General features: G+C 41.8%; 1 protein-coding gene across 8 annotated transcripts in view; it reads right to left on the minus strand.

The window, feature by feature from the left end:
• Positions 1-4,318: 4,318 nt before the first annotated feature.
• ipcef1 (interaction protein for cytohesin exchange factors 1) overlaps positions 4,319-17,446 on the minus strand; it is a 159,774-nt gene continuing 146,646 nt past the window's right edge. For all 8 annotated transcript variants that reach the window (XM_041214188.1, XM_041214221.1, XM_041214202.1 and 5 more), the window contains 2 exons: positions 9,892-10,079; positions 4,319-5,154 (listed from right to left, as the gene is read on the minus strand). In XM_041214188.1, coding sequence (XP_041070122.1) covers positions 4,954-5,154; positions 9,892-10,079 — 389 coding nt within the window. In that variant the 3' untranslated portion in view covers positions 4,319-4,953. The remainder of the gene's footprint in view (positions 5,155-9,891; positions 10,080-17,446) is intronic.

A 17,446-nucleotide genomic window follows, 5' to 3' on the forward strand; every position in this document is an offset into this window, starting at 1 on the left:
CCCCCCACATGTCAGTTGTTGATTTGCCCTCAAACATCCACCTCCAGTCTAGATTCCTCAGTTCCTGCCTTATATTGTTATAATTAGCCTTCCCCCAATTAAGCACCTTAACCCGAGGACTCCTGTTATCCTTCTCCACCAGTACCTTGAAACTTACTGAATTATGGTCACTTTTCCAGAAATGCTCCCCTACTGAAACTTCGACCAGCTGGCCGGGTTCATTCCCTATTACCAGGTCCAGTATTGCACCTTCCCTAGTTGGACTATCTATATATTGTCTCAGGAAGCCCTCCTGGATGCACCTTACAAATTCTGCACCATCCAACCCCCTAGCACTAAGTGATTTCCAGTATATATAGGGAAAGTTAAAATCACCAACCACAACAACCCTATTGCTTTTACATCTTTCCAAAATCGGCCTACATAACTGTTCCTCAATCTCCCACTGGCAATTGGGAGGCCTATAGTAAACCCCAACATTGTGACTGCACCTTTCCTATTCCAGAGCTCTACCCATATTGCCTCGCTGCATGAGCCCACCGAGGTGTCCTCCTGTCGTACAGCTGTGATATTCCCCTTAACCAGCAGTGTAGCTCCCCCACCTCTTCTACATCCCTCTCTATCCTGCCTGAAACATCTAAATCCTGGAATGTTTATCTGCCAATCCTGTCCATCCTTCAACCAAGTCTCTGTAATAGCAATAACATCATAGTCCCGAGTACTAATCCAAGCTCTAAGCTCATCTGCCTTGCCTGTTATACTTCTCGCATTGAAACAAATGCATTTCAGACCCCCAGTCCCACTGTGTTCAGTGATTTCTCCCTGCCTGCCCTTCCTCTTTGTCCTACTGGCCATATTTACTGTTTCCCAGTCATTTATTTCACCTGCTGACCTATTGCTCTGGTTCCCACCCACCTGCCATACTAGTTTAAACCCTCCCGAGTGACACTAGCAAACCTCGCAGCCAGAATATTGGTGCCTCTCCAGTTTAGATGCAACTCATCCTTCTTGTACAGGTCCCACCTGCCCCGGAAGAGATCCGACTGATCCAAATATCAGAAACCCTCCCTCCTACACCATCTGTTCAGCCACGTGTTCAGTTGCACTATCTTCCTATTTCTCGCCTCACTGGCATGTGGCACAGGGAGTATTCCTGAGATTACAACCCTAGAGTTCCTGTTTTTTAACTTTCTGCCTAACTCCCTGAACTCCTGCTGCAGGAACTCGTCACTCTTCCTGCCTATGTCGTTAGCACCAATGTGTACCACGACCTCTGGTTTTTCTCCCTCCCCCTCCCCCTTCAGAATGTCCTGTACCCGATCAGAGACATCCTGGACTCTGGCATCAGGGAGGCAACATACCATCCTGGTGTCTCTTTCACGACCACAGAAGTGCCTATCTGAGCCCCTGACTATACAGTCCCCTATGACAATTGCTCTTCTGTGCTTTGACCCAGCCCGCTGAACAACAGAGACAGCCATGGTGCCACTACTCTGGCTACTGCTGTTGATTTCCCCTGATAGGCCATCCCCTCCAACAGTATCCAAAATGATATACCTGTTAGAGAGGGGGACAGCCACAGGGGATTTCTGCACTGACTGCCCCCTCTAGCGGTCACCCATCTATCTGTCTGTACCTTGGGTGTGACCACATCTGTAAAACTCCTGTCAATGACGCTTTCCGCTACCCGAATGCTCCTAAGTGCATCCAACTGCTGCTCCAACTGATCCAGGTGGTCTGTGAGGAGCTGCAATTGGGTACATTTCCTGCAGATGTAGTTGTCCGGGACACTTGAAGCATCACAGATTTCCAACATCCCACAGGTGAAGACTTCACCCCAGCAACTGCCATTTCTAGAACTATTTAATAAATTAATCTAAATCTAATGACTGCTTATTGACTCCTTATTAACTATACATTCCCTAGGGCTAGATTTCTACTATAAATGCTAAATTCTAAGAACAGTAATCCCCTGATTCTTGTCTAGATACCCTCTACTTATTAATTAAGTGATTAATTTATTTGATTTAATTAGTTTAACAATGTTTTAGTTTCAAATTCAGTGTAGATTCTCTACCAGCCAATCAGGTCACAGATTTAGCGTGATGCCACTTTTAATTTTTTTTAAGACCCGAGGTCCGTGAATCCCCAGGGTAAGGTTTTTATACTCACCTCTCTGGAACTCCGCCTTCCGACTCTGCTCCCTGGATCATGGACTCTGTCAGCTGTTTGGCAGATGTGCCTACGAAAGCAAGGAGAGATAATTAATGCATGGAAGTAGCAGGTGAAACAGGACACATCACTCACAGCATGGTTGTTTGATGGATGTTGCACTGCTGGATCCTCACTTGGTAGAGCATAAACCTCACAGTCAGCACAGGAATGGTCCAGATCGTGGCTGGCCAGCTGGAAAGCTCTGTTTTCAAAGTCCGTGAGGACCTTGATTTCAGGCATTCTGCCATCAGTTTGAACGTCTCTCTCTCATGTGTCAGCTCATCCCGCATAGATAGAGATGGAGAAAGAGTAATCAGGATGCCTACCTAGCCAGGTGATAAGTATGCCAGGCCTGTGTAGGTGGTGAGTGGTCCCATGGATGGGATGAGGACAATGACGGTGTGTGTGAGAGAGTGAATGGTGATGTCCCTTGAACTGACAGTGAGTGAGGGCCCTGTGGATGTGTGATGGGTTTGTGAGTGTGAGAGTTGAGTTTTATGAGAAGAGTGACTTACCCTGGCGGAACAGAGATCATCATTCATCCTTTTGTGGCACTGGGTGGCTGTCCTCTTCTGAAGGGTGTTGGCACTGACCACCGCTGCCACTGCCTTCCAAGCTGGATTGGTCACATTGCTGCCCATCCTGTGGCCTGAGCAGGGGTACAGGGCATCCCAGTGGGCCTCCACAGCATCCAGCAGTTGCGCAAAGGGCCCATTATCGATGCGGGGGGGGTGGCGGTCTCCTTTCCTTTGCCGGCCATGTCTTCCGTGCAGCAGTGGTGAGCTGGAAACAATGAGCACTGTGCTTGTGGCTGGACTTTAAACATGGCGCCCGGTGTGATGCAGCAGCAGTGGGCAAATGGGAGCCCGCCCGCCATTGAAACAGCATGTTTTCCAGGAGTGCATAAATAATGAGGTGGGTTTGGGACGATGTGGCGTGAAAACCCACCATTGCGGCCGATGGGTAAAATGTTTTTTACCCGCCCACTACCGTGCTTAGTGCAAATCTGGGAAAATTCCGCCCATTAAAACAGCACCATATCACCCCTCATCAAATGGTATAACTGAAAGCTGTGCAAACTTTTAAAAGAGGTTATCTGAAGGTATCCTACAAACTCAACTTTCTCGTTTTTGTCTCAATTATACACCGCCTCATTCAACTATGGGTTCAATGCTGCCTGAATTATTGATGAAACGCCGCCATATTAAATCACAATTCTCATAGCCAAGGTCGCAGATTCACTGTAGGAGATACAGTTTTCATGCGGAATTTTGGAAGTGGACTCTGTTGAGTTCCTGGAACAATTGTCTCAGACACTGGCCCCTTATCCTTCCAGGTGGAAGTGGAAGACTGAATTGTTCGAAAACATGAGGATCATCTTTAGAATAGAGAGACTTCCCAATAACCAGTTATTCCGCCTGTGATTAATGCTGAACCATTAATCTGTGAGGTAATGGATCGACCTAGAATAGACATGGCTGATGTCTCTGTAGAGTTGCCAAACCTTGAACTGCCACTTTTTAATGATGTTTCTGGTGCTGCAGATCCTGATCATGTCGATGCTGTGGAAGAATCTCAAGTGGTAGAGCTATGCCACTCTAACCAAATAAGGAAAGCACCTCAGAGACTTAATCTTTAATCACCTGAGTTGTATATAGGTATATGTTGTTGGATAGTCCAATGTTCTCAGTAAACAAAAACTAAAGGGGGTGGAAATGTAGTAACTGAAGGTATAGCCTCTCCTATAACGATCATGGCTCACGTGATTGCTCTTGGAGGCTCTGACCAATGAGCCGTAAGTGCGGGTAATCCAGGGGGGTGAGGATTCTTGTCAAGGACCTGGTTCAAGCATATAGCATCTCTTTAATAAAGTTCATCTGTTTCTTGTTGAAACCTGTCCAGTACATCAAGTTGTTACAATGTGATACAGCCAGTGAGGATAGCTGACTGGAAAAGAAGTGAATGCACAGCCAGTGAGTACAGTTTGTTCTAGTCATTTTCTAGTCGTAATCTTACTGATTTGATTCTGACTCATGTTTGGTTTACTTGGAGGCAGGATGGACAGAACAATTCATTACAGAAATAGCCATAATAGTCAAAAAAAGATTTTTTATCTGTTTATTCTGTTTTATGGCATAGCTTTGATTAGTACAATTAAAATATCATGTAAATGTAAGCTTTGTTTACATTTGTACAAGTTACACTGTATGATTTGATCAATCTCAGAGGAACTGATGGATTTAACATGTGAATTGGCCTTTAGTTGAGGAAATATCAATTTTCACAATTCCTTAAGTGGAATTTCACATATATAAAAATATTATGCAAGTGTGAAAACGTGTTTCAATAGCTTTAACCATTTGAAGCCCAAAACTAAATGCAGAATAAATAGAATATCACAAAAATAGAATATGTTAATGAGTGCACTATTGTACTTTCACCCATGAGAATGTACTTGACCACACTCCATTGAATCTTTTATACTTACAAATAAAACAGTAACCCACTACTATCAGTGCAATAGCGCATAAGTTAAATAATCATTTGTAAGTCCTACACTGTAGGCAAAAGAGGATTTTACAAGTCTACTTACAAACACAATGAATACTGTTAATAAGTTGATGGCCTTCATTATTTACAGGCAGTATCAGCTGACTGGAAGTCCACTGCCTCTTAGTGCTTCAATAAGCTTGACCAAGACTGTTAAGTACCATATTTTGGTGAAGTCATTCTCAAGTTTTAAACATCTGTTTCAACGTAGGATGAGTGCTGGTCCTCCAGAGCATTATTTTTTTTTCCAGAATAGATTTTAGCTTGGTATGTTTTACAGATATCCTGCAGCAACAACGAGTAATCTTCCTTCCACTGTCTGAATTTCTCTGAGGTTAAGTGTGGACTTTCCAAGAGTTGGTTAATTATGGCCAAGTCTGCTTCTTTGGACTAGATAATGAAGAGTAAAGAAAAAAAACCTCAGCCATAATTACTATGATCCAGACAACCATGTTTAGCTACTGTAAAATAAAAATACTGCTACAATACCAGGTCCTGTATATGTGTGTTCCCCTTCATATATTCACTAAATGTAAATGTGTTTGATCTGTGGATTTTCTCACGCTCAAATAAAATTTAATTCCTGATGAAGGCAAGACTGTCAAGGAATTTCAGAGCAGCTTGGTGAGTAATATGAATGAAGGGCTGGGCCTATTGACTACCTCTTAGATTTTAGCTGGTTACTGTATTCTCATTAGAACTTCCCTACATAAAAGATTTCAGTTTGGAAATACATCAGTCCTCACATATAGGTTTGTAGTAGATAGGTAAATCCTGCAGAAGAGACAACCTTTTGCAAATGGACAACTAATTTATAAACCCATCCATTTATTCATTATAGATTGTGATGTCCAATGTCAAATGAGTAGAAGACGACAATCAACATCATGTCTTTAACTTTTATTGATCTGGACTAGGAAGAAAAATTGGCTGTGGCTGGCTTAGAAGTTACTCAAACATCTATACAGATTTTCACAGTTTTTGACTCAGTTTTTAGGGTATGAGGTTGCTCAATGAGACTACAAGTTTTATTTACCTTGAAGCCTGCAGAAGGCAGGGCTCTAGCAAGGAAATGGTGGCAGGACTCTGACATTAGATTTATCTCAAATCTTTAATGTAACAAAAAGTCCCAAAGCATTTCACAGGAGCATTATAAATCAAACAATTTTGAGCCACATAAGGCGAATTTTGTCAGGTGACCATAGTCATAGAGGTATGTTTTAAGGAGAATCTTAAAGGAGGAAAGCAAAGCAGAGAGATGGAGAGGTGTAAGGAGGGTATTTCAGAGCTTGGGGCCTAGGCAACTGAAAGCGTGGCCACCAGTGGTGCAGTGATTAAAATCGGGGGTGCACTAGAGATCAGAATTAGAGGCATGCAGATACCTTGGAGGGTTGTGGGACTGGAGGAGATTAAAAAGCCAGAGAGGGATTTGAAAACAAAGATGAGAATTTTAAAATCAAGAAATTGTTTGACAGGAAGCCAATGTATATTAGTGAGCACAGGGGTGATAGGGACACAGGGCTTGCTGTGCATAAAGACATGTGCAGCTGAGTTCTGACGACTTCAAATTTTCAAATGGCAGAATCTGGGAAACCAGCTGAGTGAGTTGGAATTTAAGGGTAACGAAGGCACAATTGAGGGTTTCAGAGTAGGTGAGCTGAGACGGGATGAAGTTGGGTGATGTTATGGAGATGGAAATAGGAATCCTAGTGATGGCATGAATAAGTGGACAGAAACTCATCTTGGGATTAATTGTGACATCAAGTTTGTGAACAGACTGACTTAACCTCAGACTGTTGCCAGGGAGAGAGATAGAGTTGGTAGCTGGTGAACAGAGTATGGACTGAAAACAATGACTTCAGTCTTTCCACTATTTAAATGAGGAAATTACTGTTCATCCAGTATTGGATGTTAGATAAGAAGTCTGATCATTTAGCAACAACGGAGTCGTTGAGAAATGTGGTGGTGAGGTTAAACCTGATATCGTCAGGATGCATGTGTAAACTAATGTTGTGCTTTTGGATGATGGTGCCAAAGGGCAGCATGTTGATGAGAAATAGGTGGGGGTGGGGTGGGGAGGGGGTTGCGCCTGACATTAGATCCTTGGGGGACACCAGATTTACGCGTGGCAGCAGGAAGAGCAGCCATCACAAGTGATTCTCTGGCTATGATTAGATAGATAGGAATGAAACCAGGTGAGAGCAGTCCCTCCCAGTTGGATGACAGCCTTTGGAATAGAATGGTGTGGTCAAATATGTCAAAGGCTGCAAATGGGTCGAGAGGACGAGAAGGGAAAGTTTACCTTTGTCACAATCACATAGGATGTCATTTGTGACTTTGATAAGTGCTGTTTCAATACTGTGGCACAGGGATTCAAACATGGAATTCCGGGAAAGATGGGAATGGACTTTGGAGGTGATAACACTGAAGGACTTTGGAAAGGAAAGGGAAGTTGGAGATGGGAATGGTAGTTTGAAAGGATGGTGGAGTCAATAGTTGATTTTTTTGAGGAGGGGGTGATGATGGCAGATTTATATGAGGGTCAATATCTGAAGACAGAAAACCATTTACAATATTGGCTATCGTGGAGATCAGGAGGTTAAGTTGGTTGATCGGCAGTTTAGTGGGAATAGGATTGAGGGAGGAGTTGGGTCACATGGATAAGATGAGCTCTGAGGAACTAAGAGAGAAACTAGAGAAAGATGCAATTTCAGTGCTAGGGTAGTGTGGAGCATTTGGGGAAGTTTGGCCAGGTGGGTTAAAGGAAAGGAAAGACATGGCAGGGGCAAATGATCGTATGGTCTCAATTTTGGTAGCAAAAGTCTATGAACTCCCCACACTGTTGGAGGCAGGGTGATGGTACAGAGAAGAAGGTTTTAACAAGATGGTTTGCAGTAGAGAAAAGCAGCTGGGAGTTATCTTTGCATTCTAGGATGATCCCAGATTACTGAGTAGTTTTAGCAGATGAGAGCTGGAGCCGATAATGTTTTAAGTGGTCCAACCCGATCTGGTGGTGAATGGTTGAACCAGTTATCTGCCATATCCTTTCAAGTCTGCATCCCTTGGCTTAAGGGAGCAGAGATGAGGGCTGTACTAGCGGGAATGGTCAGGGTGAAAGAGAGTAATGGTTTTTTTGGGAACTAGGACATCAAAAGTGGAGGTGAGGGTGCATTTGAGTAAATCAATAGCTGCAAAAGCATGGTGAACCGAGGGCCAAAGATGAAGTTGAGATTTTGAAAGTGCAATTATAAATTAATTGAGGGATAGTTTTTTCAAAGGGCAGATATAGGAGGAAGTAGGGTTGGGGTGTGGAAGGGGGATGTGGTCAGAGATGGCCTTTCCTGTAATTGATATGATGGGACTAGCAAGACCATGTGAGATGGCAAGATCAAGGAGGTGGCATTGAATACAGATTGGGAAGTCTATATGAAAGTAGAGATTTAAGAAGGATAAGAGGACAATGAACTCAGAGGAGAGTGAGCATGATGAATTGAGATGAAGTTTGAAATCACCAAGGATGAGAAATCATTTAGTGCAGAGGCTGAGGGAGGAATGCAGTGAAGAAATCTCAGTGATAAATGTTTTATTATATTTGGGAGAGTGGTACAGAACAATGGGTTTGAAAGGGAGATGAGGGGGTGAAACAAGGCGAGATGCTTGAATAGGTAAATGGCGGAAGGTGTAGCCAAGTGGAGAGGTTTCATTAAGGGGGAAGGTATAATCACTCCTTAGCCAGGTTCACTTTAAAGACAGTTGGAAAATACCCTCTGTGTTGCATTGGAATGCCATTGTGTATAACCTTGTCATCAGATGGCAATAGAAGCGACAAATCACTTAACCCAAAATTAAGACCACCCTATTTTCTATTTAACTGCAAAGGCTACATGGAAGATAAAACAACTTGAAATAAGTATTGGGGAAGAAATAACACTGATGGAAACACTATCAGAAACTTGTTGGGGACTTCCCTGCTTAGCGTTTTTTAATGAGGGCTAGAATGGTCTAAAAGGGTGTCCCAGTTTCTCCCTATTCTTAGTAGGAAACAAACATTGATCAGTTAAACGCACTGAATGCATACTATCTAATGCTAAATGTAGAATTGCTTCTGCTCATTATTTGCTATTTTAGAATTCCAGGTTTTTTTTTAATGAATATATACAGAGTATGTTCTTCTATTCAAATTGAGTGGGGCTCCCAAGCACGTCTCCATATGTAATTAATGTATAGCATAAAAATTCAGTGGAATTGATGATAAAAATCTCAGATAGTGGACCAAAATGCTTAAAACTATGCATTAACAAAACTGAGAAAAACATATGGACACAATGCCTTGTTAGTTAGATGCAGCATCGATACAATTCCAATGAAGAGTTATTTCAGAATTCGGATTTAAAATTAATTGATGCTGGTGCAGTGTCCAAAATTAGATGTGATTCCGTGATTGGACAACATTTGCTAAATGATTCTCAATGCGCTAAGAATTACGCTGACAACCAATTTAAGATTGCCAGTCAGGCTCGCAATGTGGCACATTTCTGTGTACTGCAAACTACATAGATTAATACACAGGGCTCTGTCTTTGCAGACAGAAAGAACATGTATATAGACTGTGCCTGTTTCAGCTAAACAAATTAAGTGACAGTCATTGGTTGACTCAATCCTCGGGGCAATGCCTTGACAAATCAGAGTCAAGCTGCTTGGTTAAAATTTCAAACAATCCTTGGCAGTTAACTGCCAGTCACCACTTGCCAACCAATTAGCACTCTCTTCACATACAGTATAAATTGTTGTTTCTCCCCTTATTTTGGTATTATTGCGTGTGTCTTGATGAGTGCAAAATGAAAAGCTTAGTATGTTGTTTCAGCAATACTCAAGTTCTGTACTACCAAACGATTATTTTGATCACAGTTTGTCAAAACACGAAAATCTGCCACACTTTACTGAAGAGTTCACTTTGAAATCTTCAAGGTGGATCTAGATTAGGTTACAGGAAAAAATGAATGTCTTACTGATTATGTCCAATTGCTCCATTTTTCAACAACTCATCAATTTAGTTAATTATGGAGTGCTAATAGAAGCAATTATGTTTTATCAACAGATCCAAAAAGAAAGCTAATACATACATACCTTCAAAGTACTGTTCAAAGCTCTAAATTTGTGCAATTTTTCATTGACAACAGGATTATTGCTGCGTTTTACAAAGGATCTCCTGTAATCCTTTCTTGATGAAGGCCGGCGTTTTCCAATAGGTGAAAGGCTGGCTTGCTCTAAGGATTTGTATAGTTGTTCCATTTCATCAGAATGTTGTGGTTGTTCTGAAAGACAAACAGCGAAGCAAATGTCAAATGGGTTCCTCAGCTTCATGAACCATTGCACAGATGCACATTTAAATTGATACGGACAGTTAATTAAAAGAATTCATGGAAGAGTTCACCATAATAAAACAAATTAATTGAATGTATTTGAAATGATCTTAAATGTTACACTAGATGGCACAAAAGATTAAAAAGAATATTTGCTTATGGTTGTGGGTCCTTGCTTTGAATTCTGCCTCCACAAAACGGATGAATAACATCTTATTTATTTCTGGAGACTGATAGTGGTTCTTTATGAAACCATAGAATCATATAGCACCGAAGGAGGCCATTCAAACCATCTTGCTTATGCTGGCTCTTTGAAAGAGCCATTGAATTGGTCCCACTCCCTGGCTCTTTCCCAATAGCCCTCAAATATTTCCTTTTCAAGTATTTATTCAGTTCCCCTTTAAAAGTTACTATTGAATCTTTGCCCACTATCATTTCAGATGGTACATTCAATATCAGTTTGGCATGCCCTACTGTGCTCCCAATGAATGAGAGTTCATCACACAAAACATGCCACTAATTGGCAAATTTCCCTTCAGAGAAGTGTATTTATACATGAAATGGAATTATTATGTTGAACTTGAGTTCGAGTCCAAGAAAGAGTTGAAATATAAGCTGGTTTAAGGTGTGTGTGTGGGGGGCGGAGAGAGAGAGGGAGAGAGAGAGGTGGAGTGGGGGTGTGGTTGTAGGGACAAACAAGCAGTGATAGAAGCAGATCATCAAGAGATGTCAACAACAATAATACAAAAGAACACATAGGTGTTAAAGTTAAAGTTGGTGATATTATCTAAACGAATGTGCTAATTAAGAATGGATGGTAGGGCACTCAAGGTATGGCTCTAGTGGGGGTGGGGAGAGCATAAAAGATGTAAAAATAAATAAATAAATAATTTTTTTTTTCTTTTTATAATGGAAATAGGTGGGAAAAGGAAAATCTATATAATTTATTGGAAAAAAAAAGGAAGGGGGAAACAGAACCCTTTCTGTTTCCCCCTTCCTTTTCTTTTTTTTCCAATAAATTATATAGATTTTCCTTTTCCCACCTATTTCCATTATAAAAAGAGAAAAAGAAAATAAAAAAATATTTAATTATTTATTTTTTACATCTTTTATGCTCTCCCCACCCCCACTAGAGCCATACCTTGAGTGCCCTACCATCCATTCTTAATTAGCACATTCGTTTAGATAATATCACCAACTTTAACTTTAACACCTATGTGTTCTTTTGTATTATTGTTGTTGACATCTTTTGATGATCTGCTTCTATCACTGCTTGTTTGTCCCTACAACCACACCCCCACTCCACCTCTCTCTCTCTCTCTCCGCCCCTCACACACACACCTTAAACCAGCTTATATTTCAACTCTTTCTTGGACTCGAACTCAAGTTCTGTCGAAGGGTCATGAGGACTCGAAACGTCAACTCTTTTCTTCTCCGCCGATGCTGCCAGTCCTGCTGAGTTTTTCCAGGTAATTCTGTTTTTGTTTTTGTTCTGGATTTCCAGCATCCGCAGTTTTTTTGTTTTTATTTAAAAGGCAGGCACTTTGGCTTGGCAGCAAATTTGAAAGTGCATCCTTGTCAAAATTCCCAAAACCTTTTTTTCTTGTTTAAATATATAAGTGGTGCACTAATTTTAAAGTTTCAATTTGGAGTGGCAGCAGGATGGAATATTAATAAATTATGAGCCTACATAAAATCTTAATAAGACCTCATTTAAAATATTGTGTCTTAGGCTGGGCTCCACACTACACGATGGATAAATGAAATAGACAGTGTATAAATCAAATTCACTGGAATGAGTACTAAGCTAGACTTGAAAAACTGACTTTTTGCATTAGAACACAGATATGGAATGATATAATAGAAATATTTAAAATTATGCAGGAATGGGACAAGGTAAATGGAAGTAAACAGTTTTCAGAAGTTAAGAATGGAAAGCCATAGATAAAGATTAAATCTAAGAGATTTAAAATAGTTAACAAGAGAAATTTCTTTACAAGAGAACTGAGGGGCTCTGGAATTCACTTTGAGAACTAGTGGTTGAGACTGAAACTATGATCTCAACATTAATCCCCTCTAATGACAGACAGGTGGGGCAGAGTTAAACTGTCAAATACTCAAAATGAGACCCTAACCTGGTGGCAGACATTATTAGTGTATTTAAATATGACTGCCACAGGGCCATTGTGAGCTTGATTTGAAATGCTGCTGCAGAGTGGGTTTCTTGGTGGCAGGAAACCAGCAGTAAATGTGAAGTGGGAGTTGTGACTCCACAAATAAAAGCTGCCTTAGGCACTCTTTGTTGGTCAGGAGGCACAGGAGTGCTTCCGTTTAGACCCCTGAAAGAAGCCTTTGGCCTCCCATGTGCTAATTGTGGACTTTCTCCCTTCCCCTCCCCCTCCACCCCACAACTCCAATCTTCTCTCTTCCACTGCAATGGCTGACCTTCCCTCAGTCATTTGTTGAGATCACCTCCAATGATCCCCAACTGTGACCTGCCACTGGTTCCTCCTCCTGGCCACTGGCCAGGCTTCAATTTGACCACTTGCTAGGGCAGTAAGTGGATCCTTGCAGGTTTCTTTGACAGTTTTCACCCTCTGTGCCTTTCCATAAATACCAGGGCCAATGTCAACAGTCAAGATTTGATTGGACGGGTGAATAAAGAAAAGGAAATAAAGGGACATGCAACAGGATGTGTAAAAACAGGTTGGTTGGGCCAAATGGCCATTTTCTGTGTTGTAACTTGCATGTATTTCTATGTAAATAGAGCACAGGCTTGAAGGAGTTGGGTCTCCATTTGTATGATGCTTCCTTGTGATCTTTAATTATGTAGTACTGAACATATCATTCCCTTCTGAATCCAACATCTTTGGTGCCTGCTGTACTGCGGAGGATTTTGGGCTGCTTCTTGCACTTTGATGATTTATTCCTCCTGCAGTTTGTTGCTGGTTCCAAGTTTATTTCTGTTCTGTAAGAAGTAGCTGTCATTACCTGCATCTTCCTCCCTCCACATAATTATGCACATAAAACAAGAGGTAGGAGCCGCCAAGGGAGACAAGTGTTTGCAGAGTTTATCAAATGAGCCCCAGTAGAGGGCAGTATAAGGCAGCAAACTGGAACATGGAACTTATTTTGCCTCTGAATTCAAACAGCAGCAAATCAAACACCGGGCACACTGAATTGAAATTATGTACCCATGTGATTTGCATTATTCAACCAGCTGTATAGAATAATACAGCAAAAACCATGGTGCCTATGCAGGTTCTTTCAAAGAGCTATCCAATTGGTCCCATTCCTCAAAGTATTGCAAACGCTTCCCCTTCAAGTGCTTACCCAATTCCCTTTTGAAAGTTATTTTTCAAAATATATACTTCCACCACCTTTTCTGGCAATGCAACACTGATCAAAACTACTTGCTGGTGCCAAACTAGTGTATTAGATATGTTTAGCAAAACTTGCTGACTCTGTATTCTATGGGCAAGATTTTTCAAATGACGGGGTTTGTTGCTCTGCAACCAAACAAAAAAACTAGTGGGGAATGCATCCTCGTCGATTTTGGCTACGCCTGATTTGGGACAACGTCCCGCCTCAGAGAGCTGCCAGCCAATCTGATTGGCCAGCAGCTCTGTAGTGCCAGCAGTGCCACCAATGGAGGGGGGGTTGGGGGTCATATTGGATAGTCCAGGAGCGGACATACCTTGGAGGGGGTTGCCCCAATCAGGAAGGGGGGGCCAGTGCTGAAGGTGCCCCCCACCCCCATCCCATTTAATGCCTGAAGCCTGAACAGTCTAACCTGCTGGCCTTCACCCCTTTCCACCCCATCCCTGACCTCCTCCAAATTGCAGCCATGTGGGAAGGGCATCAATTGGATGGTGGGTGGATCAGCCATCCTAGGCCTCACCCACTTCCTGTAAAATTTCTGACAGGTTGGGGGCAGACAGGTGAATTTTATGGTCACCCCGCCTACAAGCCTGCCGGCAGGGGCCAATAAAATTCTGCCTCATGTCTCTATCTATAAAGCACAGGATCCCACATGGTTTATTAACTGCATTATTAGCCTGATTTGCCACCTTGAAGGATTTGTTGTAATGCATTCTAGGGCTCTCTCTTCTTGCAACTCCTTTCAAATTGTACTATTTAGTATCTGTAGTATATTCTCATTCTTCCTACCAAAATGTATCGCTTCAAACCTTTTTGCATTGCTACTTCCACCAGCCTGTCAATGTCCTCTCGAAGTCTATTCCTCTCAAACAGCATTTCACCACAATGCTCTATTTTCTAACCCTTAACCAATTTTGTATTCATGTTGTTACACTCCCTTATATCCGAAAACAGGATTCAAATTTACAAACAGCCCAGGATGGGATTCGAGCTTCTGCTTTCAGGATCATTAGCCCAAGCCTCCAGGTTACCAGTATTATCACGAAACCACCATTCCTGAAATTTATATGTTAAGTCCCCGCGTTAAGCCATTTTGATTTAAAATCATGCAATTTTTTGGGCTGATATTCCCGATTTACGTCTTCAGATTTGATTTTACATTGTTTTGCGCAGTCGTCCTATGTCATTGTTCTGCATTGTTTCACTTTGCCGTTTCATTTTGTGTCACCATTTCGCATTGGTTTGATGTCGGGTCCTGTGACCCCATCGGTGCCATTCTGTATCAAGTGCAAGGAGAAGCATTTGAATGTACTCGAAGGAATCGCAATTTGTTTTCAAAGATCTAAAGCAAAGTTCTCAACAAAGAATATCCAAATCAACAGATTCTTTTTGCAAGGAAGAAGTTGAAGCCAGGGCTGCTGATTTCTGGGAAGAAAAAGTCCATTTCTGACTGCAAGTTGATTTTGATTTCGGAGCTACAGGTGTGCCTGCTGTGGAGCTTTACATCGGGTGAAGCAGGGAGGCCACTTTAAAGTCTTTGAGAGAGGGGTACAGCATTTGCCACTGTACAGTACACAGGTAAGATTGCTTTCCATGTCTTATTAAAGGCTGACAAGGCCCTTGGGCCTGATGACCTGCATTCTTGGGTCTTAAATAAAGTGGCTGCAGACATAGTAGATGCATTGGCTGTGATCTTCCAAAACCCCCTAGATTCTGGAAAGGTCCCAGCAGATTGGAAAATCACAAATGTGACACCAACATTCAAGAAAGGAGGGAGACAGAAAACAGGAAACTACAGGCCAGTTAACAGAAAATGCTAGAATCCATTATTAAGGAGGTAATAGCTAGACACTTAAAAAATTATAACAAAAATCAGGCACAGTTAACATGATTTTGTGAAAGGAAAATCGTGTTTGATTCATTTATTAGAGTTCTTTGAGGAATTAACAAGCAGGGTGGGCAAAGGGGAACATGTAAATGTGGCTTGTTTGGATTTCAAAAAGGCATTCGATAAGGTACCAAAGGTTATTACACAAAATTAGAGGTCATGGTTAGGTGGTAACATATTAGCATCGAAAGAGGATTGGCTTGTTAACAGGAAACAGAGAGCAGGATAAATGGCTCATTTTCCAGTTGCACACTATAACTAGTGGAGTATTACAGGGATTAGTCCTGGGGCCACAATTATTTACAATCTATATTCATGATTTGGAAGAAGGGACTGAATGTGTAGTTGCTAAACTTGCTGATCATGCAAAGATAGGTAAGAAAGTTAATTACGAGGAGGACATAGAGTCTACCAAGGGAATTTTTGATTTGGCAAAAAATCGGCAGATGGAGTATAATGTGGGAAAATGTGAACTTGTTCACTTTGGCAGAAAGAATAGAAAAGCAGTATACTATTTAAATGGAGAGAGACAGTAGAAATCTATGGAATTGAGGTATTTGGGTATCCTAGTACATAAATCACAAAATGTTAGTATGCAGATACAGCAGGTGATAAGGAAGGCAATTGGATTGTTGGTATTTATTGCAAGAGGAATTCATATTGAAGTAGGGAAGTGTTGCTACAGCTGTACAAGGCCTTAATGTGATCGCAGTTCTGGTCCCCATATGTAAGAAAGGATGTAATTGAATTAGGGAGTTTAGAACTAGGGGACACCATTTTAAAATTAGGGGTCTCCCATTTAAGATAGAGATGAGGAGAAAATTCTTCTCTCAGTGGGTCGTTGGACTTTGGAATTCTCTTCCCCAGAGAACAGAGGCTGGGTCATTGAATATATTCAAGGTTGAGCTGGACAGATTTTTGATTTTCAAGGGAGTGAAGGGTTATGGGCAGCAGACAGTAAAGTGGAGTTCATGCCACATCAGATCAGCCATAATTTTATCGATTGGTGGTGCAGGCTCAAGGGGCCGAATGGCCCACTTCTGCTCCTAATTTTTGTACTCTTTTGTTAAGCTGCAGGATGACCACATCTAAAAAGGTGCCATTCACAAAATTCTCAGTTATATGTGGCAGAATGTTTTGCCCTGCTGGTTGGCGCATGCCCGACCTGATCGGGAGTAAAATAGTGTGAGATGATGTCAGGCAAGCGTCATCACGCACTCGCATGACAGTTCAGTCAGTGGGTGCACGTGAAAGTTGGCAGCGTGCCAACTGACAATTAAGAGGCCTATTAAGGCCCTTAAATAATTGAAAGCTACTTTTCACTCTCCGTCCAACCTTATCATTGGCGGTCGGGTGAATAGGCCAGGCGGCCTTTGCATTTTTTTATGAAACCTCATCCACAGGTGGGATGCGATTTTCAACAGTAAATAAAAAATTTTTTAAAAATATTTATATCATTTATAACATGTCCCTCTTCATGTGACTGAGTCACATGTGGGGACGTTATATCATTTGTAAAATCTTTATTTTTCATTTTAAAATTCTTCAGTTTCCTGAGGCAGCTCTGTGTTTTCAGTGAGTGCACCCCTGCGCATGTGCAGAATTCAGCACTCATGCTCCTCCTGCCCCCACCCCCAGCAGCACTGAGGCTCTCAGTGCACGTTTCACACTGGCTGGCCAATTAATGTAAAATCACGGTCGGAGCCCGATTGCGGGCGGCAGTTTGTTCGCAGCCACTCCCGGACCTGCCTGCCCAATGAAGGGAAAATCTTGCCCATGGATTTGCTGCAGTGACACCAAGTGCTAATCAAGCATCAAAACACAGAGCTCGTGTTCCCTCAACTTTCCACACTTCCTGCATGTGCTTGCCCAGGACATGGGAAGTATCCTGGAGTTCACATATGGAACAAAATGTGCACTGAATGGGACTGCGATATCATGTCATATCTGTTTATTGGGCTTTTAACTGACTTAACAAAATAGGCTTAAGGCTTAAATAATTAAAGACTTATTAACAATTCACCAATCAGCTGCTTCCCTTGTACAGATG

Source organism: Carcharodon carcharias, chromosome 2, assembly GCF_017639515.1.
Source record: "Carcharodon carcharias isolate sCarCar2 chromosome 2, sCarCar2.pri, whole genome shotgun sequence".
In the NCBI taxonomy this organism is placed as follows: domain Eukaryota; kingdom Metazoa; phylum Chordata; class Chondrichthyes; order Lamniformes; family Lamnidae; genus Carcharodon; species Carcharodon carcharias.